This window comes from Ursus maritimus, unplaced genomic scaffold (genome assembly GCF_017311325.1).
Source record: "Ursus maritimus isolate PB19 unplaced genomic scaffold, ASM1731132v1 scaffold_7, whole genome shotgun sequence".
In the NCBI taxonomy this organism is placed as follows: domain Eukaryota; kingdom Metazoa; phylum Chordata; class Mammalia; order Carnivora; family Ursidae; genus Ursus; species Ursus maritimus.
This window is the reverse complement of record NW_024426885.1, coordinates 78,299,011-78,326,821: the sequence shown is the minus strand read 5'-3', so window position 1 is coordinate 78,326,821 and position 27,811 is coordinate 78,299,011. Positions and strand designations below refer to the sequence as shown.

At 43.9% G+C, this 27,811-nt stretch overlaps 1 protein-coding gene across 1 annotated transcript in view; it reads left to right on the top strand.

Moving 5' to 3' along the window:
- The first annotated feature begins 370 nt into the window (after window positions 1–370).
- Window positions 371–27,811, top strand: part of ASAH2 (N-acylsphingosine amidohydrolase 2) — a 65,173-nt gene continuing 37,732 nt past the window's right edge. The window contains exons 1-6 of the mRNA XM_008689663.1: window positions 371–497; window positions 3,337–3,560; window positions 5,162–5,311; window positions 13,013–13,189; window positions 14,415–14,542; window positions 15,707–15,784. Of these exons, the coding sequence (XP_008687885.1) occupies window positions 371–497; window positions 3,337–3,560; window positions 5,162–5,311; window positions 13,013–13,189; window positions 14,415–14,542; window positions 15,707–15,784 (884 nt within the window). The remainder of the gene's footprint in view (window positions 498–3,336; window positions 3,561–5,161; window positions 5,312–13,012; window positions 13,190–14,414; window positions 14,543–15,706; window positions 15,785–27,811) is intronic.

Here is a 27,811-nt window from a genome sequence, read left to right as displayed (position 1 = left end):
GACCTGTGTGCAGATAGCATCATCATCATAAATGAAAGCAGTAGGATACAGCCAAGGAATACAAATAGATTTTGGCTTAGTTGCTAATGCCACATGGTAGGTGGTGGCTTCTAGAAGGAGCACTGTGCCGAGAAAGGTTTGGAAACCACATGTGAGCTCACCAAAGAGTGCTGTAATTGATTGGTCTCATCTGCCATGGCTTGGGATATGGAAGTAGTGGCAGGTAGGCTCTGTACTTGCCATCCCTGGTATAGTCTATTCGTATGGAAGAACTAAGACATCTAAGGTTTGGGCAGCTCAAAGCATATGCGTTTTAAATTTGTGATTCTGTCTTTTCTGCCTCTTCCATTTCTGCTTTTCCTCAGGAGAGATGGCCAAACGCACCTTCTCCACGTTAGAGACGTTCCTGATTTTCCTCCTCGTGATGATGACCGCTGTCACGGTAGCCCTTCTCAGCCTCCTGTTTATCACCAGTGGGACCATTGAAAATCACAAAGGCAAGTTGTCATGGGCTCTCTTGGATGCTGTTCCTAGCCTGTGGGAAATTCCTTGATTACTGGGGATGGCAAGGCAATGAACAATGTCTGCTGATAATGCCGATAACAGGGCAGTTCAATGTGTACTTAAGCAACGTGGGATGGCCATCTAACCTTTACATTAATTGCCCTTTCTGCATCGATAGCAATTTTTATCAAGCTTACCTTTGCTCACAAATAGCCAGTTGACAGGCATTCTGACATGTGCTTATTCATCTCTCACTTTTCCACTCACCTAAGCCCAGTTCAGAATTCTTCAAGGGAGCTCCAGTGGTGCAATCGGTTAGCGTGCGGTACTTATACAGAATTCTTCAAGGCCCAGTTATGTGAGCATTTGCCCCAAGCCTCTTCTCTTTCTCTTTGCCTTTTCTCAGGCATCATCTTCTCTTGGGGACAAAAGGAGAATGAAAGACCCACCGAATATCAATTAGTCTGTGGAAAGCTTTAGAGAAGGGACATTGAACTCAATTCTTAGGACAGCCACTGAAGTTCTGTAAATGAAGTGGAGTGGGGAGGTGGACTGGGGAGGTGGACTGGGGTGGGGGCCAAGGTCCGCAGTCCCTCCTGGGTGCCAGCTGGTAGTTGTCATGGTGTCATATGAACTCAGATCTCCAGGGTTTTCAAGAGAACCTGGAATGGATGATTCAGGCATCTTCTGATAATTTTTTTTAATGTTGGGAATTAATTTAGTTTTGGAAAATGATAGAGGCTACATTATAGGTAATATTGGGCCCCTGGGTCTCTGATGGAGCCCTACTTTGGTGGTGGGTCATATACTGGTAAACAAGTAGAGAAGACAGGTGGGGGTTGAATGCTTTGACCGAAGTAAAGGGAGGGCTGGCTTTATGTCAAATAGAGAAGGAGCCCAATTTTTTCACCTCAGTTTTCTCTTTGTGGCCTCTTCTTTCCAGTATATTCTCTACCATGACCGTGCACTTTGAGCTCCCTGCAGAGGGACAGAGATCCTCTGTGCCAGCAGTGCGTAGAGCAAGGGCATGGACTGCTAGAAAGAAAAAGATCCATAGGACTTCCTTAGTTTTAGCTCTTAAAGTTCAGAGGCTGAGACTCAGGGAGGTGATCAACAGTTATGGTAACTATTCTCATCATAGGAGTGGCTGTTTGTTGAGCGCTATGGTCAAGAATCTACATACTTTTCCCACTTAATTCTCATACAACTTCTATAAAGGTAGGTGCTGGTCTTAGTACCATTTTCCAGATGTAGAACCTGAGACTCTGAGGTCCTAAAGACATCACTCTTCACCATCGGACCTGGTTTGGCTTTGGTTGGCACCGCATTCCTACGCTGGTATCAATAAGGCAGAAGCGCTTGCCTCCTTCCTTGCAATAATTGATGTCTTATAGAAAATGGAGGCTTGCAGTTGAGAAAATATGGATTCTAACTACGTGTCAATTATGGATGAAAGAGCATCAGATTCTGAGTCAGAGGAGCTGGACTGTTCACCGGATTCATCTTGTGTCCTCCCTGAAATCGCAGTTACATCACTTCCCTGGGCTTCAGTTTTCCTATATGTAAAACTGACAAGATCAGACTAGGTGATCTCTAGCTTTTCTTGGGCCCCCCAATTCTAGGATCCCAGGGAGTCACCAGCCAATCTCTTGACTGAGTACTTTCTGAGCACCAATGCCTGGGACAATGACATCTGTTGCCTTGGCCACCCCAGCTGTTGTCTGGGGTGGACACAAACAAACAAATAAGATATCTCAATATATAAATAGTACCAAAGCTATATGCTGGTAATCAGTCTAAATTTTTAATATGTATTAACATATTTATTGTTCAAAACAACCTCAGGGAGCAGAGTATTGTTACCTCTATTGTATAGATGAGAATAATCGGGGTAGAACAGGGTAAGTGATTTGTTCAGCTAGTATGTGGTAGAGTCAGTTTTCAAACCCAGGCTCTTTGGTTCTGGTACCTGCTCGTGTAGTCTCCTATGCCATTCTGCCTCCTCTGATACTTTGTGTGTGTGTGTGTGTGTGTGTGTGTGTGTGTGTGATGTTCACATAGGATGTGTGTGTACACGCACATATGTAGAGGGTGAAATGAGTAAAATAAGGTGGAACTATGTTGAGCCTACAGTGATCTAGTTGGTATTCTGAATAAAAGGCTTGAGAAAGTTGGGGAAGAGGGGGCAGCATAGAGACAGTAGGGGTGGCATCCCCAGACAAGGGTGGAGACAAATCCCTGGAGGCTAGATTTAGTAGGCTGTGTGCCAGGAACCTGGCACCTGGTTTGTTTGCCTAGAGGAGACAAGCAGGGGGAGTGAGTGCAGGACCATGAGTTCAACAAGGAAGGGCTTGTGATGAGAAGTTGAAGGACATTTAATGCAGGCCTTGATTGTTAGGCAGAAGTATTTCCAGTTCAAGAGAAAGATCCTCCTTAGGATTATTATATACAACAAGTTCCTGAGATGTTTCTTACCATTTATTTTATTTTATTTTATTATTTTATTTTATTTATTTTTTTAAAGATTGTATTTATTTATTTGAGAGAGAGCATAAGTGGGGTGGTGTTAGGGGCAGACAGAGAGGGAGAAGCAGACTCCCTACTGAGCAGGAAGCCCGACATGGGACCTCATCTCAGGACCCTGGGATCATGACCTGAGCCAAAGGCAGACGCTTAACCAACTGAGCCACCCAGGCTCCCTTCTACCATATAGTTTAAATATGAGAATATATAAAGATTTTCCCCTAGGAAACTGAACCTATGTGTTCTAACTGATGCCAACAAATAAGTGGACTGAAATGGCGTTTCTTAAATATTTTATTCTGCTTTTAGATTCAGGTTTCTCAGATACCCAGAGCTCCCCGGCCACCCAGACCTCCCTGGCCACCTTGGGCTCCACAACCACTCAAGGCTCGACAGTCACCAATGGCTCTACAACCACCCAGGCACCTCCTGTGATGAGCACCCCAGAGCCTCCTCTCTTTCAGAACTTTAGTGGCTACCATATTGGTGTTGGGCGAGCTGACTGCACAGGACAAGTAGCAGATATCAACTTGGTAGGTAAATCATGGGTTCCTCAAGGAGAACGAAATGTTATTACTTGCATCCTACACTTATTCCTGATTATTACGTCATCAGCAACAGCATCATCTTCTCACTTTTTCATTGACTTCCCTGGTGTTTAACACTAAGAATATTGTACCGTAAAGAGGGACCATGTGTTCAACGGCAACTCCTTTGTAAAGTCAATTGGCCATTTTTTATGAATGGAAGTGGCAAGGCTGGCAAACTCACATACCGCAGGGTACCATGAATGATGAAAGCAGGCCAGTGTAAGCAGATAAGCAACTAGTGAATCCTCAGTTTGGGGGGCAGTGGGAAGTGGAGGGGGGTACAACAAGAAGGTGCATGGCTTTAACAATTGTTGCCATGCAGGGCTGCCCCATCTTAAATTTTTTCAAGAGAAGCTAGAAAATCTCTGGATCAGAGACCTGAAGATCTAAATCTCTCAGTTGGAAAATATAGGCAACTCTAGTTAAAACTGGACACCTAGTGTGGGCCAACACTGTGTAAGCCAAGGAAAGGGCTTCTGTGGGTCCGGGTGGCCTATTGGCTGGTGACATGCAACTTCTTGGTTGTGATGGTGGATGTATTCATTCATATCAACCCTTTTCTAGGAAGCTAGAACATGAGGTGGTTTGATGAGATTTTCTCCTTCCTACCAAATAATCTTTAGATTCTAGGAGTTATTCCCTACTGTCTGTTCCGAGAAGCAACTCTGGAATGTGAACCCTAAGTGAACACTCCTATGAGGGGTCAAGCAAGCAGTAGAGGGAGCATTCTGAAGACTTCATGGGTGGGTCTTATGTCACGGTGAGAAGGAGTGTTTGTGATAGGTACATTTGGTCTGACAACTGAGGGATGGTCAACAAGGTAAAAACCAGCATGAGGTACCTTGAGTAGAGACTATTTAATCACAAAGAAACCATTTTCTTCAGAAAAAGAAAGAGCATCACACACCAAACACCTGAAGGGAGGGACCTTCAGTCTTTAGGACATTCTGGGAATGTGGGGTGATGGTAGGGGAACTACTTCCTTCTGTATCACCTCAGGCAGGAGAAAAGAACAGAAAACCCTGGAAGGTCTCTGACATGGTAACGGAATTCCAGCGCGAAGCCAACCCCTTCCTTGCCCATAGGCCTGTGAATGACTTCTGCCAAACTGATGGCTACTCTGCCTTTGCATTTTTCCACACAGAAGAGTAAAGTCTCCTTTATGATGTTGGCTTTATTCTCGAAAACACATATTATCGGGGCACCTGAGTGGCTCAGTCATTAAGCGTCTGCCTTCGGCTCAGGGCGTGATCCCAGAGTCCTGGGATTGAGCCCCACATCAGGCTCCTCCTCTGGAAGTCTGCTTCTTCCTCTCCCACTCCCCCTGTCTGTGTTCCCTCTCTGGCTGGCTGTCTCTCTCTCTGTCAAATAAATAAATAAAATCTTAAAAAAAAAAAAGAAAACACATATTATTATCTCACGCAAGGCCACAGATTGTGTTTTACTTCGCCTTTCCTAAGTGGTCTCTTCTTGTGCAGTTGCATCTGGTTCTGGTGGCAGGGGACTGAGGCAGAGAGCCTCTGACTCTCTCTCTTCCTCTCTAGATGGGCTACAGTAAGACTGGCCAAAACGCACGGGGCATCCTCACCAGGCTGTACAGTCGTGCTTTCGTCATGGCGGAGCCTGATGGGTCAAATCGAGTGGTGTTTGTCAGTGTCGACATAGGCATGGTATCCCAACGACTCAGGCTGGAGGTAAGTGGCTGAGGTGACAATGAAATGACATGATTTAAAAGAAAAGGTCTGGGAGTGAATGTGCCAGTAACTAAGCCCTCCTGGCTTCTCATCCAGTGAGTTTCTACTGCCCTCCACATTATAAGCTCTTGACAAGCCTACAGACAATCATCCAGCAAACGATTCCACTCTCAGTCATCTTGGTCAAACTTGTTTTCAATTCTGCTGATGATTCATTGCCACTGTTAATGTTAATGTGTTTTGCAAGCTTATTATGTTCGAGGAAACCTTCACATCCATTCTCTTATTTAATCCTCCTTGTTAGAAGTCTGAGAGCTCCAATTACTCACTAATCCTTCCCTCAAGTTTTTAGACCATTGAGATGCAAGGAGCCAGAGAAGAAGTAAAACACAACATTGAAATGATGTTGCCCATAAATGGCTGAAGTTGGGTGAGAGGGAGATGGGGGTCTCATTTTGCTATTCTGATTATTTTTGTACATGTTTGAAAATTTGCATAATAAAGTTTAAAAAGAATACAATGTTAGCTTTCTTACTCTTTGAGCTCTATTGTAGGCTATGGAAGGTTCTTCTGTGATTTTCTCCTGATTGAGACCATGTTACCCCCTCTGTGGGGGAAGGTTGAGTTTAGCAGAAGGGTGCCCATGGGCCCTGGGAAGGCAGCAGTAAGATGCACAGAGGGAAAGGGAGAAGTAGGGTGATGGGCATGGCCTTCCAGCTATGTCTTTCTAAGCCAGTTTCTTGGCATTGACCCAGTTGTATTTTCTTTTTTTCTTTTCTTTTTTTTTAACAGATGTTAAATTTTTATTAACATCAAGTTTTATTTATTTATTTTTTTATAATCATATATTTTTATTATATTATGTTAGTCACCATACAGTACATCCTTGGTTTTTGATGTAAAGTTCAATGATTCATTAGTTGCGTATAACACCCACTGCACCACGCTATACGTGCCCTCCTTACTACCCATCACCAGCCTATCCCATTCCCCCATCCCCCTTCCCTCTGAAGCCCTCAGTTTGTTTCTCAGAGTCCATAGTCTCTCATGGTTCATTCCCCCTTCTGATTACCCCCCCTTTCTTTATCCCTTTCTTCCCCTACTGATCTTCCTAGTTCTTATGTTCCATAGATGAGAGAAATCATATGATAGTTGTCTTTCTCTGCTTGACTTATTTCACTTAGCATTATCTCCTCCAGTGCCATCCATGTTGCAGCAAATGTTGAGAAATCGTCCTTTTTGATGGCTGAGTAATATTCCATTGTATATATGGACCACATCTTCTTAACCCAGTCATCTGTTAAAGGGAATCTCGGCTCCTTCCACAATTTAGCTATTGTGGACAATGCTGCTATGAACAGTGGGGTGCATATGGCCCTTCTCTTCACTACGTCTGTATCTTTGGGGTAGATACCCAGTAGTTGTATTTCCTGCATGGGATCAGGTCACAGAAAGAGAATGTGCTCTTTTAAGGTCTGCTCGCATATTCATGAAGGTGAGGAAGAAGAGAGTCTGGAGCACTCAGGACAGTGACCATTAAATGTCCACTATTCAGTGTCACGTTATATTAGCCTCTATTAAACACTGTTTCTCTTGCTGTGTGAAGTGGCCAGTGACAGGGATGACAAGGGGGCCTTGAAGTGTTTCTCCAGTGTCGCTCCCCAAGAGGAGAATGGAAGCCTCCCCCATCTCTGGGCCCCCAGGGAGCAGGGGATTACATGTTCTCCCCACTCCTACACTTACAACAAAACTATGAGGTGTGTTTGTTGTTCTCCCCACTTTATGTATAAGGTAACAGAGTCGCAGAGAAGGCAAGGAATTTTCCCAAATTCACACAGTTAGCAAATGGTAGAGCTGGGTCCTAAACACATGTATGCCTGATACCAGAGCCCACATTCTTAAAAGTGACATTATTCTATTATCTTGGAGGGAAAAATGCATTGATCACCTGGTCATTTTGCTGGTCACTTCAGGGGGCACATAACCAAGTGAGTCATAATCCACATTCCCTATGAGCTCACTACCCAGTTGGGGAGAGGAGGAAGGGCTGTAATAGAAAAACACAGTAACTATAATTCACTAAAGTATGGTGGTGAGTTAGTTATCTATGACTGAGTAACAAGTAGCCCCAGAATACAGGGGCTTAAAACAGTAAACATCATCTCACATTCTGTTGGTCAGGAAATCAGGACTGGCTTAGCTGGGTGGTTCCAGCTTAGGGTATCTTGAAATCAAGGTGTTGGCAAAGGCTGCAGTCATTGGAAGGCTTGATTAATCCACTTCCAAGATGATTCACTCGTGTGGCTTCTGGCAGAAGGCCTCCATTCCCCGCTTTCCATATCCTCATGGCCCAGAGCTGCTGCTTTCCCCAGAGTGAGCAACTCGAGAGAAAGAGCAGCGAAGAAGCCACAGTGCCTCTCCTAACCCGGCTCAGAAGTTGCACTTCTAGCCTATTCCATCCACTGGAAGCAAGTCACCAAGTCCAGTTCACACCCAGGGATGGGAAAGCAGAGTCCCCTCTGAAAAGGAGGGCTAGCAAGGAAGTTGCAGGCGCACAGTGTTTTAAAATTACCACAAGGGAACTGGAAAGTAGGGAATAATTTCATAGTGGATGTGATATTTGCATGGGCAAAATTTTACTTTAATTCCTGCATAGTTAACAGTATAGTTATACTAGCTTCAGGAGTAAAGTATACCGATTCCAACAATTGTATACGTGACTTAGGGCTCGTCGTGACGAGTGTGCTCTTCCTCCCTTCACCTAGTTCACCCCTCCCCCTCTGGTAACCCTCTGTTTGCTCTCTATAGTTAAGAGTCTGTTTTTTTGGTTTGTCTCTTTTCTTCTCTGTGTTCATTTGTTTTGTTTCTTATATTCCACCTATGAGTGAGATCATATTGTATTTGTCTTTCTCCAACTGACCTATTTCACGGAGCATTATAATCTCTAGATCCAACCATGTTGTTGCAGATGGCAAGACTGCATTCTTTCTTATGGCTGAGTAATATTCCAGCACACACACACACACACACACACACACACACACACATAAAAAATCTGAGTAATATTCCAGTATCTATCTATCTATCTATCTATCTACCACATCCTCTTTATCTGAATGGGAAGAATTTTCGGTGGCTAACATGGGGAGAGAGAGCCATCAAATGGAGGAGACAGCATGACCACAGGGAGACACAAGGGAGGAATGTAGACTGTCCTTTGAAGGGACAGGAATTCGTGCTATTAGGACACATCTGGGCATGTAATTGGGAATACACCTGGAAGGTATGTTGGCCATAATTGTAGAGGGCCTGGGATGCCAGTTGATTTTTACTTCTGTAAGTGATGGGGATTCTTTGAAAACTTTTGAGTGGAGGAGTAATGCAAACCCAATTTTGCTTTAGGATGATTAATCAGTGATGTTTGATGCAAGACTGAGGCTGGAGGTGAGGACACAAATTGGCAGCTTCGTTAAATTAATGTCAAGGCTCTACTGGTAAGGGTCCAGTTGGGAAAACGGTCATCACACTTGGTATTTCAAGCAGAAGAGATTTAATACATGGGAGTTTTACGATGCGTTGGTAGGCTGAACGAACTAGAAAGGGAAACTAGGGTGGCAGGAAGGATTTCAACTTTGCTTGGAAATTTCTCCTATGCCACGAGAGGCTGGCACAAAGGTCTTAAATCAATGGGGTGGCAGCGAGACTACATGGTGGTAGGAGGTCACATTAAATGATAATGAGATTTGGGAATGAATAGAAATAAAGGCTAGCACTTGCATATTTCCCATGGTGAGTCACGCACTGATTGCTTCTATGTATTAATGAATTTAATCCTCCAAACAACTGAATGAGGGAGGTGCTATTATGATGTCATTTGACATATTGGGAAGCCAGTTGCAGGGGATCGAGTAACTTGTGCATGGCTAGCCAGCTAGGAAGTGTCTGGGCTGGGTGCGCACGGAGGCATCTCGGTGCCAGCACCTACACGCACTACCACGACGCTTACTGCTTTCCCAGAGCACCGGCCGTGCTTCTGACAGGGGAAATGGTGGGGTCATGAGAAGAAATGGGAGAGTCAAAGGTGAACTTTGGGGATGGAGTGTGGAGCAGAGAGAGGATCCATGTGTTGGGTTGTAGAGACCTTGAAGTCAACAGTTCACCATTTTTCCCAATTCTTCCTGTTTTTACTTCCCTATGCAATCTGAGATGCAGTGGGAAGACCTTTAAATGAACCCACTTCCCTACCCCAGGTGAACCCAAGGGAAGGTGTGAAAAATAAACGTAGCTAAACAGGGGCTCTTATGCTTCCCTAGAACACCTGGTTTTAGGCAGCTTCTCAGTCTCACTTTCAGGATTGATGAACTTTCCAGCATGGAATGAAAGTTTGGGAAGATCTCTGAGCAGTGAGGCAGGACAGGAGAACAGAGTGGCTTTCCAGCTCTTTCCATGGCAGGTTCTCAGGCGCATCAGTAATAGGAAACTGAACACAGAGGGGTGAGCTGTAGACATTCGGGCAACTTCTTCATTCTCTTCAAACACCCTCCTCTCATGACGTAGGGAACATGCTAATTATAATGGTTACTTGTAGGCATTGTCTTTAGAGGATTGAGTTTCTCTTTCCTTCTTGAAGTCCCATGTGTCGGACTTTGTATTGGAGAGTATAGTTTAGGATGCAATGCCTGTGACCTGTTTGTAGCCTTTTTCTTTTAAAATTTGAGATCCATAATTCCTATCTATTTAAGGGCTTGGTTCTTGAGTAAACCTGAAGAAGTACCCTGACTTCTAAAATCCTAACATAGTTCTCTGGGAATAAAAATGGGGGTAGGGCCAGGGGGACCTTTACAGTTGACCAGAAAATTATTTTTTTCCACAACCTTCTTGTCTTGGTGACGGAACTGTGAGAACATTAGCTTTTGGCAGCAGCTTTTAGTTGAGTTTTGTGGCGTTCCTTCAGTGATCATTCCACCTGCTCCTTACAGATGCTTCTTCCTCGTGTGGGTCGCCATCACTGTGTGGAAGAAGGTATAAGAGTGATGAAGCATGTGGGCTGGAGTTGGGTCACACAGAAGCAACATGGAAACTTCTTGGGACGGAGAATGTGGGCTACTTGGTCAGAGAGTGTTAGTCTGGTCACGTCCTATTTCCTTTCCACATTAGCCTGGCATCACAGGATTGCATAGTGGACATGGTAACCTAGCAATCGGTGTTTGCGGCATGGATTGGCTAACGAGGCAAGATGGTTTGTTAGTTCTTCCTCGTTCAATGGCTACATGAGTAGACGAGGGTGGTGTAGGTCTTCACCTAAAATAGAAGTTGAAGGGATGTATGTACGTGCACTGGGTATACAGCCCAGAAGTTCCTGCTGCTCCCGTATGGACCAGGGGTGTGTTGGAACTGGCTTGGACTGGCTCCTGAGGGCTGATTGTTAAATGTTCAGGAACTTTGTGAGCTCGGGTTAGATTCTTGAAATTGACTGTGGTGGGAATATTTACACCTCAGAAACTGGCAAACCATGCAAACGAGGGCTTTCGTTTCCATCTGAATGCCAGTTTATCAGCACGCCGCTGCCTGTGCCAGACCCGAGGTAGACAGAGGTGCTAATTTAAAAAGGCCCTCTTTTTTTTGTTAAGTCCTTCTCAACACACTGCATCTGAGAGCAACTACCAACACATAGGACTGGGTACACGAGTAAGCAGTATTCGCCATCCCTGCCATAATTGAGCTTTCGTCCTTGTGCCCAGTATTAGGAGGTAGTGTCCTACATCGAGGAAAGTTGCTTTAGGTTTGGCACTTTTTTTAAAGTAATTAATTAATTTTTATTTTATTTTATTTTATTTTTTAAAGATTTTATTTATTTATTTGACAGAGATGGAGACAGCCAGCGAGAGAGGGAACACAAGCAGGGGGAGTGGGAGAGGAAGAAGCAGGCTCATAGCAGAGGAGCCTGATGTGGGGCTCGATCCCATAACGCCGGGATCACGCCCTGAGCTGAAGGCAGACGCTTAACCGCTGTGCCACCCAGGCGCCCCTAAAGTAATTAATTTTTAAAATTATTATGTTCAATTAGCCAGCATAGAGCCCATCATTCTTTTTTGATGAAGTGTTCAATGATTCATTAGTTGCATATAACACCCACTTTTTAAAAAAGATTTATTTATTTGAGAGACAGCGCACAAGCAGGGGGAGGGGCAGAGGGAGAGAATCTTCAAGCAGGCCCCCCCGCTGAGCAGGGAGCCAGACACAGGGCTCAATCCTACGACCCTGAGATCAGGACCTGAGCCGAAATCAAGAACTGACTGAGCCACCCAGGCGCCCCGTGAGATCATCTTAATGATTTTTGGTATAAAAAATGTCAAAACATCTTTCCCAAGGAAGCCAAAATAATACCAAATTTCAGATTAAAGCTCATTAAAGCAGAATCAGAAACAGGTGCTCAGCACCATCAGGGATTTCTCTCTGTTGTTTTCTCGATGTGTCTGTGCCCCACAAGCACACATATCACGTATTTCGATGTTCATGGACTGACGAGTGCAGTGAGCATGCCCCGAGTCTCTCTGTGTGCATTCCCTCTCACTCCACAAGTCATCTGGAAAACTCAGGGCCTTACGGCCACACTTGGCCTGTCCTTTCTGTGGCTCGGGAATCCCAGGGAGGCCGGGCTGGGTGATCCCAACGTAGGCGAGAACAGCAGTCACACCCCCTCCCTTCTGTGTCGTGAGGTTGGACTCACGTGTGGCTAGGGCTGCGGGTGTTCGAAGGCTTGCCTGAGGTGAAGGGTCTACTGTGTCTGAGGTGGCTCACCCACAGGGCTGGCAGGTTGGTGCTGACAAGAGGGCTCCTTTCCAAACGGGGGTCCCCACAGGGCTGCTGGGGTGTCCTTAGGTCACAACGGCTGGCTTCCGCCAGGCCAGCAAGTGTGACGCTATGTGTCAGGGAATGTCAAGTTCTTCATTTTGGACCGGGAGGCAGTAAAGAGGCCTTTACATGCTCTGTTCACTGCCCCTGGGATGCTTTTCCCGTGTATTGCTTGACCAGGTTGCACTCTTCATTTTAAGCCTCTGGTGAAAGGTAACATTTTTTTTCCTCACTGACACCCATCACTCTCTTTTTCCCTACCCAGAAATCTTTTTCTTCATAGCATTCACCACTGCATGATACAATACAATATTACAGACTTACTTGTTTGCTCATTTCTCCCCCATTAGGAATAAAAGCTTCGTCAACGTGGGAAACTCACACATTCCCAGTGCTTAGACCAGCGCCTGGGCGCTAATACCCTGTGTGGAATAATGAATAGGAAAGCGTACTCATTCTATAGAGACGCGGATCTTGGTTGTGGCTCTTCTATTTATTCCATCAGCGGGCACATTATTCATCTCCTGTGTGCTTCAGTGTTCTCAGCTAGAAGACTAAAAATACCTACCTCTTGGGTTGTTCTAAAGATTTTAAAATAACATCATGCATGTAATACTTAACCCTGTGCTCGCAAATAATGAGGTTCCATGAAACACCAGCCGTGGCGGGGACTGTTGGTGTTGATGTTGTTACTACGAGGACACACTCAAGCGTAGGGTGAGGGGCCACTTGACAGGGATGTCATTGATGCGGATCTGCGATTAGCCTCACCCAAGCCTTTTCCATAGCGAGTTGCTATGTTATCCCTCTTCTTAGCTCTAATTTTTTTTTCCTTTTCTCCTGAAGGTCCTGAACAGACTGCAGAGTAAATACGGCTCCCTGTACAGAAGAGACAATGTCATCCTGAGTGGCACGCACACTCACTCAGGGCCAGCGGGGTTTTTCCAGTATACCGTATTTGTCATTGCCAGTGAAGGCTTTAGCAATCGAACTTTCGAATACATGGTCACTGGCATCGTGAAGGTAGGCACAGAGCCCCAGAGGGAGCTGTTTTTTGCCTCACCTACAAGTGTTGAGGAGTGGTTTGCTGTGACATGGAGACAGTCCTTCGAGGGTCTTGGTCTGAGCATCTTCGCTCCAACCTCGCCTCCGTTTCTGACTCCCATGCAGCTTCTGGTCTCCGAGGCACTGTCCTGAGAGAGGACAGTTCTCTGCAGGAAGCCTCATGCAGTTGTCTAAAGGGACATAAAGTTATAACCATTATAACCGAGAGGGCCCCCACGTGGTCTGTTCTCTGCGTTAAGTCACACGAAAAGCAACCCATCAAGGAACCTAAAGTAATTACAAATAATTGCAATCTTGCCACCTATTTCCCAAACAGCATGGCAGGGGATCCTGTTTCTACACGCACCCTCACTGCTCATGTCCTCAGTGGTAGCTGCAGCCAGCACAGAGCTCCTTCCAGAACCTCTGAGCCCCCCTCCCATTCCTGGCTTGGGTTCCTCTTATTCCTCTCTCCCTGTCTCTCAGCTTACTATTTCCTCCTACAGGATCCTGTCTAATGTTCTCCCCATGCCTCTGCCTTCAAGATGTAGTCTCTCTCTACTTTTTCTCATGAAGCCACTCCCCAAGCCCCACCACCTAGTCCGCAAAGGCAGACACATCCTTGCAACAATGTTTTCCAGCCTCTGCCTGGCACGTCATGGCTGGCTGCGTGAAATCAATTTCATGGGTTGCAATACGCATTGGAAAAACAGAACTAAAAACAGATCGGAGAAAATCATGGTGCCAAACACATAGTAAGGGTGTAGTTTGTCTTGTGGACTTTTGTTTCAGGACACAGGCGTCGATGCGTATTAAGTTGTGATGAAAAATTTTTGCTTACTTTGGTTTTGAGTCAGAAAGTTTGAAAAACTTTGCCTCGGTGTGTGGGGGGATGGAGTGAGTACAAATCCTGGTCCAGTGTTGGGGGAGTCACTCCCAGTTTGGTCACCTGAGCCCGAGAACGGTGTCTGACCCAGCAGCCCCGGGACACTCAGGTGCCCATTGTTGCAAGCTTCCCAGTTCATGGCAATTCTGTCTTAGCCCCAAAGCCGTCTGCGCACCCCCAGAGTGACCCTCCCTAGCAGGAGCAGCTTGGAGACAAAGGAAACTGTCCACAGCGCCCCTCTGTTTATATTGACTAAGTCCGTATCCCACCAGGATTTCTTAATTCCCAACTTGCTCTCACTCTCTCTTTAACCCACAGAGCATCGAGATGGCGCACAAAACTATGAAACCAGGCAAAATCTTCTTCAACAAAGGCATTGTGGAAGGTGCCCAGATCAACCGAAGTCCCTCTTCTTACCTTCAGAATCCTGAGTCCGAGCGAGCCAGGTGAGGGGGTTTATCGGGATCAGATCACGTGTTTCCTTTAGCCGTCTCGGTGACAGAATCTCAGAACACAGTTGTTCCCGGAGGAACGTGGCGGGATCCTGAGGGAGTAGTAAAGCTTAGATAAATTTAAAACGTGCTTAGAGGTTACGAGTGGCAGAAGTACAAAGTGAGTGTGGGGGCACACACCAACCCACGCACAAGTCTGGCCGCTTTGCTGGCTGTGGGGAGTCAGCGACAATGGAGGAAGGACTCCTGGCTTTGGAAATGGGCACGACTCTGGTCTCATCTTTGCTTGATCGCTTCCTAGTCGTGTGACTTTGGTGATTTGCTTATTTGTAATTTATTGGCTCTCAGCCTCTTCTGCAAAGTGGAGATAAAAATGTGCACGGCATGTGTTTGTTAAATTAATGAACAGCTCTTTTTATTATGTCATTCAGAAGAAATCACCTCCGTCCAGGAGAATCTGGCAAGAGAAAGGACATAAAAGGATAAAGAAACTGGAATAAAGAGCAAGAAATAAAACTAGAGTAATTGAACGGAACGACTAAGAGACATAGTTCTTTGTCTTTTTTTTTTTTAATTTTTTTAAGTGCTGAACCAGGTTTGCAACAGAAGAGAAGCACGTGACTACTATGGCATAGTAAAAGAATACCTCAGTTTCAATTTGACCGCTTGACATTTTACATTTGTCTGTGTGTTTTTCAGTAGATTTCAAAGGAATTGATTTTTAGAAAACATAATCTGATTTCCCTTGAAAGGAGTTGAAAAAGCCACTTTATGCTGCAGGTCATGAATGCTTTTGATTTTGCATATTCCTTGCTATTTTTAAGAGATTCCATTAAAATTTAATATGAGTAGAAATTTCAAAGGCCAGTCTTTCTGGTAAGAAATACCAATACGTTCTGGAAGATCGTGTCTATGACATAGAGATGTATGTTTCACGTCCAGTCGGCTGGCCTGATGCCTCAGACTCTGACAGCGCTTGCAAACCATTTCTTTAGCTGAGGAATGGGGTCGTGGATGTGGTTTGTAGGACAATACAGCAAGTCAGGACGCCTCGCTTACGGAAAGGTGTTTTGGTTTTGTGTAGCTCCTACTGCTGGTCGTACAGGAGGGCCAGGCTCTGACGTCGAAGTGACGGAGTTTCTTTGTTTTGCTGACTAGGTATTCTTCAAATACTGACAAAGAAATGGTCATCCTAAGAATGGAAGATTTGAACGGAGCTGAACTGGGCCTTATCAGGTACGCTGTTTACTTTTTTGTTGTTGTTTTTCATTCTGTCTGGATAACTTTCCTGAGTCCTGAAGAGGGGGTGATGGGAGGAAGAGACTAGAATAGTGGCAGCAGACGTTGAGAATCTGTGGAGTGGTTCAGAGTCCAGACTTGGGAATCAGGTCCATCTGGGGTTCAGCCATGGACCCTGGGACAAGGTTCTCAGCCTCCCAGGGCTCAGTTCCTCACTTGGAAAATAGGGCCAATTAAAGGATGAGGTAAATGAGGGACCTGGGTGAAGGTGTGTAGCATAGCATCTGGCATATGATGTAAGGATTCAGTCAGTCCCAGTGCTTATTACTCTAGCAAGACGTCATATATGGAACTTCGATGACGGCGGACCACTCGCTCTCAGTAAAATGAGAAACGCTCTGACCAACCGGGCAAGTGATAATGGGTTCGAGATGATTTACCTGTGTTTTCCTACAAGAATGAAGTTAAGTCCAATGTAGGGCAATGCTAATGAGTGATGGGAGCAGAATCAAGGCCACGTCTAGGAAACAGATGAGGCAAAACTACAGCGTGGCATGGATTTGAGTTCCGTTTTGTATGTAAGAAAATGTAGATTTTGTTTTCTTCAAAAAGAAGGCATTTGCATTCATGTGTGAATTTGGTCCCTGCAATTGGACAGACTCAGGAATTGTCTGGATGGGTAACAGTGCCAGACGCCTTGGTGTGTGGACTTCCAAGGGATGCAGGATGCCCGACGGAAGTGCAAGATGGCGCACAGGCACTGCAGTTGAGTGGCTGGGGTTCACTCTGGGTTGTCATCGTGACGAGCTACGTGACTTTGGCCAAATTACTTAACTGCTCTATGTCTCAATGTTCTTACTTTAAAATTGAGGGATAAGGTGAGTCCTCAAAATGTTGATAGTAAGTGTTATTAAAGGCAGATAGAGTCTATCAGATAGAGTCATGAAATCCTCATGTGAAAGTTTCTATGGAAGTCAAATTCACAGTTAATTATAAGTAATAAGAGGTGAATGAAAACATGAAAGACTATGACCAGGACTGGCCCGACAATAGATGAGGGACAGCCTGGTGGTGAGGGGTTCTGGTGTCAGGTGTAGGTTTTAGGACTCGAGTTCAAATCCTAGCCTGCCACTTACTAACCCTGAAGCCTAGGGAAAGTAACTTACCTACTTACACCTTAACTATTCCATTTGAAACTGGGAATAATAATACCTCATAGGATTGTTTCAAGATTAAATGAGGTAACACATACAAAGAACACCATTATTGGCTTATCAGAGGGCTTGACATTCTTAGTATTGGAGTTACTTCTTTGGGTTTCAAGTGAGGTCACTAAAAACTCCCTGATAAAATAAACTTTATTATTTGGGTTGACATAATAGGAGTCATTCATCCATTAATGATTAATTCATCTACCGATTAGTTGCCTCCCTGGTGTTTCACTCAATAGACTTTCTGAATATCCGGCATGAGGCTGTGTGCTGGGGATATGTTGTGATGAATAAAGCATGGTCCCTATCGTGAAGGGTCTTACCAGCTGGTGGGGTGATTGGGGCAGGGCAGCACAGAGACAGACAAGGGATCACACCAGAAGTCAGGTGGCCATCAGTGCTACCACCTGGGCACGAGTAAATGCTGTGGGAATTCGGAGGAGGTGGCACTGATGCTTGGGAGCATTGTGGGAGGCTTCACAGAGAAAATGACCTTTCAACTGCAGCTGAAGGAGCCAGGCGCTTTCTCACGGAGTCATGAAAACACAGTGAGCCGTAAGGCCAGAGTATGGGTGACTGTCAGGGAGGGGCAAGGGGTGAACCTGAACAGTTGAGCTAGTTCCAAATTGTGAGTCACTTTGGTGGGACATTCGGTTCAGAGACAGTCAGGATACACACATATTATCTGTAACTAGTTAGAGAATTCCACATTTGTTGGAGGGAAGAAGGACCATTTTTCCTTATCGTTTATACTTAACTCTTGGCTGAATGACTGAGACTATTCATGATTCCCTTCTATTAGTTTCTGAATCATTTAACGATGCCAACAGAAAGCTAAAACATGTTATCCTTTTGCCAGATGTTCTTTGCTTCCTTGCATATGACTATATAACATATCTAGAAGTCCCAGGGTCAACTGTTAAGGTTATAACAACTCGCCTCCATCCGCTATGCGTAACACACTGCAGTAACTTTCTATTGTTCTTGTAGCTGCCGTATGTTATCCTTGATGTAAGTGCTCCTGCGATTGCCTCTTGTTGCGTCGTGATAATTGCTCTTTGAATGCATTAAAAATGGTCCAAAGCACGAAGTCAAGTCTGGGCTGCTAAGTAGCTCAGCCACCATATGTAGGTGCCTGCTGTTAGACAGAATCCCAAGGTGGGAGGAGTCCGAATCTCAGATTTGCAGGGTGTCATCTAGTCCAAAGCTCAGCTATGGCCTAGAAAGGTGATATGACCTGTCTGTCCAATGTCACGGCCAAGACTGCTCTCTTCGCACTGAAAATCATATTGAAGTCCACAATTGATTTTTTTCCTACTTTCATTTTTGTTTTCATTTCTTCATTCAGCAAGTCTGCACTGGATACCTGCTATGTGCCATGCAGGACTCCCCAGTCCTTGGAATGGTGCATTTCCTGACTGTGAAATCAGGAATCAAATACCTTAGAACCAAATCCCCACGTCTGTGCTCCTTGAGCAAATCCCTTAAACTCTCGGAGACTCAATTTCCATATTTCTCTAATGTGGATATAATATCTTCTCTCCATAGGTTATTATTCACTCATTCGTTTATTAAATATTGTAGAGCGTATACGTCATGGACTGAGCTAGCACTATAGATACACTGATGAGCAAAAATAGGTGGAATTGTTGCTCTTATAGAATTTATAATCTCCTGGTAGAGACAAAAGGTATCCAAATAGTCATACAAATAATTATAATTGGGTTATAATTGTATAATTATAATTGGGTTAATTGCTATGAAAGGAAGGTATGTATAGTTATCTTAAAGGGACTTGACCTGGTCAGGGAGTTTGGGAAAAGCTTTCCTAAGGATTTATCAATGGAACTAAAAACCAAAGGAAGGGTGAGAATTGACTGGCAAATTGGATGGTGGTGGTGGTGGGGGGGAAGGAGCATTTAACATAGATGGCGAAGCATATGCAAAAGTCCTGTGGCCCATTAGAGGAGCTGATAGAAAGTCTGTGTGCCTGGAGTGCAGAGAACGGTGTTGTGAGTTAAAGTGAGTAGTAGAGATTAGATGCTACAATAAAGATTTTGGTCTTTATACCAGGGGCAATGGAAAAATCATTACAGTATTTTAAGCTGGGGTTGGGAGATGGAGGCTCTTGAAGGGTTAGGAAGAGTGGAGACTTGAGGAATGGAATAGAATTCCATGTGTGAAACTATTCCAGAAGTCATTAAGTTCTTTGCAGCTGTGAGCGCACCATTTGCTTCAGTTGGCCTGTCTATGCCAGGGAAGTGTTTCTGTCTTTTTGCCTGGTTCTATCTCATGCAGAAACAGTAAATGATTTGTCTCTAGTTGTGGAGGACACATTTGGGACGTTCTGAGTTCTGAATTAAAATGGAAGCTGGATAGCATTCACAAAATTCACTTTGAGGGACTCTGGAAGGCACCTGAAAGAAGGAGTCTCTCCTCCAGTGGAGAACATGACATTAAGTCTTGAGAAATCCTGTTGTCATAGGATAGCTTGTGCAAGAGGAAACTCTGAAAGGAGAAAACCAAGCAGAGGATTCAAACGTCTGCACCAAAAGGAAAGTCATAAGGGCAGCCAGATAATCTGAATGGCGGCTCTGGTTGGTGCCTGTATCTCTGGGCATGGTGGCTGGGGGAGTGGGGGGGCACAGGCTCATTTCCTCAGGCTCCATGCACCAGCACAGGCTTGGTCTCACTGCTCTTCCCTCTGCCCCGTCAGGTTCCCTGCCTTCAGCTTGCAGGCGGGGCATGGACTTTCTTCTCCTTTTTCTTATCTTATCAGCCCTGTTGGGCTCCATCCTGCGTGGCTCCTCTTTGCCAGAGCTGTGAGGAAGGTCTGAGCGGGTTTCTGAATGATTGCTCAACTGCCTTGTGTTTTACGCACTGCAAATCCTCTTGTTCTCGCAGAAAGGGGTCACGTGAGGGGGTTCTTTCAAGATGTGTGTTACGAAACAACAGGATGATTTGTTCATCCTATTTGAATAACTGGTGTACGCACTTAGAAAAGCCCAATTTATGACATTAAGCTAATTTATTCGAATGATGTTGACTTATAGAACTTGGTTGTGGGGTGTGTATGCGTGTGTAAATCTTCTCTACATCTATGACCATGACTTCTTGAACGATCACGTCTGTCTGTTCTGCCCTCTGCATTCTCCCCTCAGTCTCCTTACCTCACTCACAGAGCAGGCATGGAAAGCTCAGGGCCTGCCCTTCACCAGCCATTCTGGGCTTCTGCCTCCACCTCAGCTCATCTTTGTACAAATACCTTCTCCATTAGCGTTAACTCTGGTTTGCAAAGCCCTGCTCTCTATTTCTACGTCCTTAGTTTCTTCTTCCTGTTCTGCTTCGTTCCTGCTGTCGTGAAGCTTGATGCCATCTTCTTGCCCCAACTTCCTGTCCGCTTGCTTGCGCTGTTCCTCTCCGGTGGAGGATAGTCCTGGGCTCTGTGGTGAGGGTTCGTCCTGCGTCTGGTCCACCCCTGTTTAAAGTGAAGCTGCTGACTAAGCATTCTTTGATGACAAGGGTGATGATAGTTGACTGATGACAGAGATAAATCATGCTTGTTAATTTAAATTGTTAAATTTAAAAGTTCAAAAACCAAAGTTTATAGGGGCGTCTGGGTGGCTCAGTTGGTTAAGCATCCAACTCTTGATTTTGGCTCAATTCGTGATCTCAGGGTCATGGGATCAAGTCCTGCATTGGGCTCCACACTGGGCGTGGAGTCTGCTTGAGATTCTCTTCTGCCGCTCTCTCTGACCCTCCCCCCACCCCCAGTCACATGCGAGAGTGCCCTCTCTCTCTCAAATAATTAAATAAAACTTTTAAAAGAGAAAGTTTACAAAGTCTAAAAACCAAAGTCATAAAACCAGTTGCCAAAACTGGCAGAAGGCGTTGGACTTACTTGATTGTTGGGTTTCTGGAATATTCTTAACCTGAAGAGAGTTGGGAGGCTATTACTTTTTTACTCCAAGTATACTTTTTTTTTTAAGTATAAAAATAATATGTATTCACCAGGGAAAAATAAAATATAAACAAGTAGAAAGAAAGAAAAATTAACTCCAAGTTTTACTTCCCAAAGTCAATCGTGGCTCATATTCAGGCACATTTTCTTCTGCCCAATTCCCAATGTAGAACATAAAATAAAAAATAAGCTTGTCTAAAAGGTCATTCTGTAAAAGTAGGTGCTTAGTTCCACTCTGGGCACTAGAAGTTTTAAAATACTGTGAGAAATATTAACTGTATCTCTATGTGCTAGTGTGTGTGTTTGTGTGTGTGTGTGTGTGTATGTTTCGTAGTGATTTTCTTTACATCTAATAATGATTTTTTTTTGTCTCAAAATCTTTGTATTCTCCTATTAGCACAACTAACTCAGCTCTTTGCAGGTTAGAATTTGCAGGTATATTTTTTCTGTCATTTTCTTTCAACTTTTATTTGTTCTTACATTTTAGAGATGTCCCTTATGAATATCATATAGCTTTGTTTATTTGTTTTTCACTTTGACAATTTTCATCTTTTCATAAGTGAGTTTAGTCTATTTTTAGGAATTGTAATTACTGCATATCTGCACTTCTTAGGTATCTTTTCACTTTCTGCTATTTGTTTCTCTTTTTCAATGCCTTTTCTCCCTCTCTTATCCTTTCAGGATTGATAGAGATTAAAAAAAATCTTTAAATCAAAGATTATAGGGGCACCTGGGTGGCTCAGTTGGTTAAGCATCTGCCTTTGGCTCAGGTCATGATCCCAGGGTGCTGGGATTGAGTCCCCCATTGGGCTCCCTGCTCAGTGGGGAGCCTGCTTCTCCCTGTCCCACTCCCCCTGCTTGTGCCCTCTTTCTTTGTGTCAAATAAATAAATAAAATCTTTAAAAAATAAATGGAAGATGATAGTTTCCAAAGATGGTGGCAACAAAAACTCTTATCACATGTATTCTATACAAAGTGACCTTGAATAAGACCCATTAAGACATGGAGAGGATTTCCCCAGCCTTTGAATCTTGGCTGGCCCTGGAACCATTTTGATCAGTAGAAGGTGTCAGAGGTGACACTGTGGCAGGGTTGGGATAAGTTTTTGGTTTTTAATGGACTTTATTTTTTAGAGTAGTTTTAGGTTCCCAGCAAAATTAAGCAGAAAGTGCAGAGATTTTCCATATACTGTCTGCCTGTCCTTCCCCCCATCAGTATCTGAGAACAGAGGGGTATGTACATTAAAGTCAATGAACCTACATGGATACAACATTACCACCCAAAGTCCATAGTTTACATCAGAGTTCACTCTTGGAGTTGTATCAAGTGGTTTTTAAAATCTTCTCTCTTTTGTTCATGTATTTTATATTTCAACAGTGAACAAAAAAAAAAAAAAAGGAAAGAAAATTAAAAATCACCTGGTAATTCTGGGACAGGATAGCTTCTATTAACAGTTTGTTACATATCTTGTTAGATCATCTCTGTACATTTTTTATTGAAAAAGTGAGACTTTATATACAATTGGTAGCTTTTTCATTCAGAAACACCTTATGAATACCTTTCGATGCTACTTAGTATTTTTAAATTTACCATTTCTAATGGCTGCATAGTATTCTGTTGTATGCATGACAATGTACTCAACGTAGCAGCGAACATTTGATACTCAGTTTATAATTTTTGCCATCATAAAGTACCATAGGATAAACATTCCAGAACAGATATCTTATATATTTGCCAGTGATTTCCCTAAGCTGAATTCCTAGAAGTGTGATTGCTGGGCTAAAAAGGAATGCTGCTTACTAAGGCTTTTCTTTTAAATGGCCAAATGGCCCGCTGGAAGGTTTTTGCTACTTTTCACTCCTGCTACCAGAACATGAGTGGAGGGCTGCTTTCCATGTTCTTGTCAATCTTGGGATCATCATGCCCTACAATTATTGCTGAATAAGAGACCCCCAAGGGGCGCCTGGGTGGCACGGCGGTTGGGTGTCTGCCTTCGGCTCAGGGCGTGATCCCGGCGTTATGGGATCGAGCCCCACATCAGGCTCCTCCACTGTGAGCCTGCTTCTTCCTCTCCCACTCCCCCTGCTTGTATTCCCTCTCTCGCTGGCTATCTCTATCTCTGTCGAATAAATAAATAAAAAAAAATCTTTAAAAAAAAAGAAAAAAAGAGACCCCCCCAAGAGCCAAATCACTTCTGTCTTCCTTTCAGTTTCTTCAATTCCTGGTTAGTTAGGCTGGATTTAAAAAAAAATACTCAAATACTCTTTGGGCCATTTCTTGTTTTGCTTTTGTTGATTGCTTCATCATATCGTTCAGGATATAAGAATTTTGAATGTAGTGATTTATTAGAATCTACCCCACCCAGCTCTCTCTCCAATTACATTATTGAGAGGCACTACATCATCCAGGACTTTTGAAGACAATAAAAATAGCTTCAAATGTACATCTCTTTTCTGGAAGGGAGATGGTAGAAAGATTTTTCCAGGATGCTGGCCACCAAGTTTACCTGTAACTTCAGAAGGGCTCCCCTTGCTGCTCATTGTCTTTCTTTAATCTGGGCAGTCTGGTCTGTACTCTGTTTCTGCTTCTTTAAAATTCAGGTCATTCTTTGGGTCTGGTAACCCTACTAGTATAATGCAAGGAAACACCCTTTCCTCTCCTTCCCCAGATAGTTTGTAGTGGGGCAGGGTGAGAACTGTAAGGGAGGTGAAAAAGAGGTGTGTGAATCAGGGTAATTCGTGCCAAGGGCCACAACACACAGCCCATGAAATTCCAGTGGCTTAACACGTTAAGGACTTGAAATGTGCACATTCCCCACACGTGCAAAGTCCAATAAAAATTGGGTGGTCCCTCTGCATGTGTGTGATTGGCCAGGGCTAGTCACATGTCCCATCTTGCTAGTGAGACAGGGAAGTAGAGGACATTGGGTATTTTGTAAGCCCATAAATCTCTGCCACAGGAAGGCAGGGTTTCTTCCTTTAATTATTTCATGTGCATATGATGTGGGTTGAAAAATATGTGTTGAATACACAGGTGCGCATGTTTCATATATTTTAGTATCGTAATCTCTGACACACACACACAGAGCTTTGCATCTCTTTCCCCCTTATCATCACCATCATCACCATCCTGGCCATCAGCTGCAGACCAGGACCGGGATCAGGATCAGCGCCATCCACCTCATCGTGGTGATAATTCACTCCATTCTCGGTGTAGACCAGTCTTTGTGCCGAGCACTTTAGATGTACTTGTTCCTTGGGTTGTCAAATGTGAGGCAAATACTACTATTATTATGCTGCATAAATGAACACTGAGGTTCCACTAGATTAAGAAATTTGTGTCTGAGTCTAGAGCTAGAACTTTAGCTGCTAAAACATATGGCCTCAGTAGAGTTTCTTAAGACGGCCATAACAAATTGTTATGCTCTGGCTGGCCTAAAACAACAGAAATGTATTCTCTCACCATGTCAAGAGGCCGGAAATCCAAAATCAGGTGGCAGGGTTGGTTCCTCCTGGAGGCTTTCAGGAGAATCTGTTCCATGTGTCTCCCAGCTTCTGCTGGTAGACCTGTCACTCCAATCTCTACCCTCATCTTCACATTGCCTACTTCTCAATGTCTCGGGGCATCTCTCTGTTCCTTTCCTCTTGTTATGAGGACACCAGTCACTGGATGTAAGACCCAACTCAGGCTAATATGATTTCATTTGATCTTTACCTTGTTCATATGTCTAAAGACTATTTCCACATAAGGTCACGTCCTGAGGATCTGGTAGACATGAATATGGTGGGGGACGCTATTCAACCCACTACAGCTTCCTATATTGTATTTACCCAGAGGGCTCCCATTTTATTACACGTCTTCATGAACACTACCTTCCAGTGGATGTACAATGTTCTCCTTCCCAATTGGTGGACATGTAGGTCAGAGAGGGCTGCCATTAGCACATAGGACCTTGATGCACAGCATACGGAGGCACTTCCTTCTCTGGGCTGACGGAGGTGCCTAGCTCCATGAGCGGGGGGCTGGATTTCAGCCTCCGTTTACCCCTTTTGCAACTCATTCTTGTGCAGGGCATGCTGGATGTGGCGGCCTGGGTTTGAGAGAATGGCACTTGGGACAGGTTTGTTACTGTGTTAGAATATGGAGGAAGCTCAAGTTTGCATTTGGCTTTTCTTTTCTGCTTCGGAGTAGGAAGTGCAGAGTGTCTGAATTAAAAGAGGCCCTAGAAAATGCCTCAGTTACACAGGGGAAGAGAATAATTAGAAGATTTTATATTAATTTGCTGTGTATTGATTCACAAAACATAGTCAAAATTCATTATTGTTCAGTCTTAGGAAACAGAGACTCAGAAATTTTCACCAACTTTACTACAGACTGGGAAAAAAATCTCTTATCTCTGGACCTTCCTTGGTACCTTGATTGTATCGTGCTAAGCCCTGAAGAGCCCTGCTTTTGCTATGATGTAATGATTATTTAGAAGTGTTTATTTTATATTTTTTATTAAATATTTTATTTATTTATTTGAGACAGAGAGAGAGCATGAGCCAGGGGAGAGAGTCACAGGGAGAGGGAGAAGCGGATTCCCGGCTGAGCAGGGAGCCCGATGCGGGACTCCATCCCGGGACCCTGAGATCATGACCTGAGCTGAAGGGAGACTTTTAACCGACTGAGCCACCCAGGTGCCCCTTAGAGGTGTTTATTAACAGGGGCATATTTTATCCTTTTGTGTCCGTATTCTAACTTCTTTTGAAACCACCTCAACCTTTCTTTCTCTCTTTTGAACTCTGCTTTGAAGAATGTGGGTTGGTTTTTTGTTTTGTTTTGTTTTTTTTGGTTTTTTTTGGTCAGATAACATAAATTGTGAGTGCAGCTTTCTTAAACTAAAATGACCACTTTTCTGCATATATTTAAAGATATTCATCTCTTGCCATAATACTTTGGTTGCTGTGACAAGCCAGATATTTGAATAGCATGTATTTCAAAGGCCAGAGGAGGAAATATACAGCATCTTCTTATTCTGAAATTCCAAATAACTTTTTTGAATGCTTATTTTTTTAGTTTTATAGAGAAAGAAAATTCTGTTAATTTTCTAAGGCCTTAAGTAAGTGAAAATGAATACATGAAATCAATGAAAATTCAAGTCTGTAGTCTAATTAGCAGACCAAAATTCTTAGCATTTGCTTTCTTTACAAATAGTGTTCCTTGACGGTAGGGGATAAACCTGATTCCTCTCTATGTTCCCTGGGGTTTGACACAATGCCCACCATATGCTGGGCTACTAATAAATTCATGCTGATTGAATGATGAGAGCAACTGCCATGTCTCCTTGCCCTTACCCATTCTGCTGTGGCCAGATTGACCATCCATCCTCCTAGCCCTCTATACCCCTTCTGATCTTCATGCCTTTGCTACAAATGAGTTTCCTCCATTGATCCCCTTGCCAAGTTCCTGCTTATCTTTTAAGACCCAGCTCTTTGTCACCTCTGCTATGAAGCATTCCTCAAGGGCAAGATGATGCCTGTTCGTCTTCACGTCTCCAGTGCCTGGCACAGAATCAAAGTTAACGAGATGTGTACTGAATGGGCAAGTGAATGAAATGAAGGAACAAAGCCAGTATCCCATGGCAGAGAAGAACTTGGCCTTTGTGGTCTGACAAACCTGGATTCATAGACCCGCTTCTTGACTTACAACGGTGTGACCTTGGTCAGATGACTGCATCACTCAGAGAGGTCATTTCCTTAGCTGTAAAATAAGGACAATGATAGCATCTGACTTGAAGTGTTCCTGTTAGAATGAAATGAGATCCTGTGCATGAAATCCTTCACCTAATCGGTGCTAAATGATAGTCAGTGTTGATAAAATGATTCTACGGGTTTCCTTCGATTGCACTGGAGGGGTTGCGGTTTGGCCGAATCCGGCTGACCTCAGTGCAATCTTTTCAGACAGGAGTATTTTGGTCGGGGAGCCAGGAAACTGTGATGGCCGCCACCCCCTTTTCCTTCCAAACTAGATGGAGTAAAACTGCAAAAATACAGACTCCCAACCACCTGGAAAATGTTTGTTGACGAGAATTTTCTCTGGCACTTGAGTTTTAGGAGGGAGAGGCAAACCATACACACGAAAAAGAAACTAGTGTAAGGATTTTTTTTTAAATATAGAAACTCTGCAAGTAACTTCTGGGAGATGACCTTAGAACTACCTTTCACCTAAATTTCTGTCCGTTTACGTGGTGGCAAATACTTACCTTGGGGACTGAATTTTGCTTACGGACTCGTGATTTGGCCTTACACTGTTTAAAAGAAAAATTCGAAGTGGATGTCAACATGAAAAAAAAAACCCTATTATGGAAATTTTCAAATATATGCCAATTTAGCGTGATTAAGCTAATGAATCTCCAGCAGCTCTTATCCAGCTTCAGTAATCAGCAATCCTCTGTCACTCTGTTTCATCCCTCTTCTTCTTTTGTTTGCTTTGCTAGACTTTTAAAAGCAAATACCAGATATCAAAACATTTCACTCATAAATATTTCAGCATATATCTCTATCAGGTAAAAATGTAAGAAAAGTATAACTACAAGCCATGATCATAACCAACAAAATTAAAAATAATTTCTTTTTTTTTTTTTTAAAGATTTTATTTATTTATTTGACAGAGATAGAGACAGCCAGAGAGAGAGGGAACACAAGTAGGGGGAGTGGGAGAGGAAGAAGCAGGCTCATAGCGGAGGAGCCTGATGTGGGGCTCGATCCCAGAACGCCGGGACCACGCCCTGAGCCGAAGGCAGACGCTTAACCGCTGTGCCACCCAGGCGCCCCTAAAAATAATTTCTTAATATGATCTAAAACCCAGTCT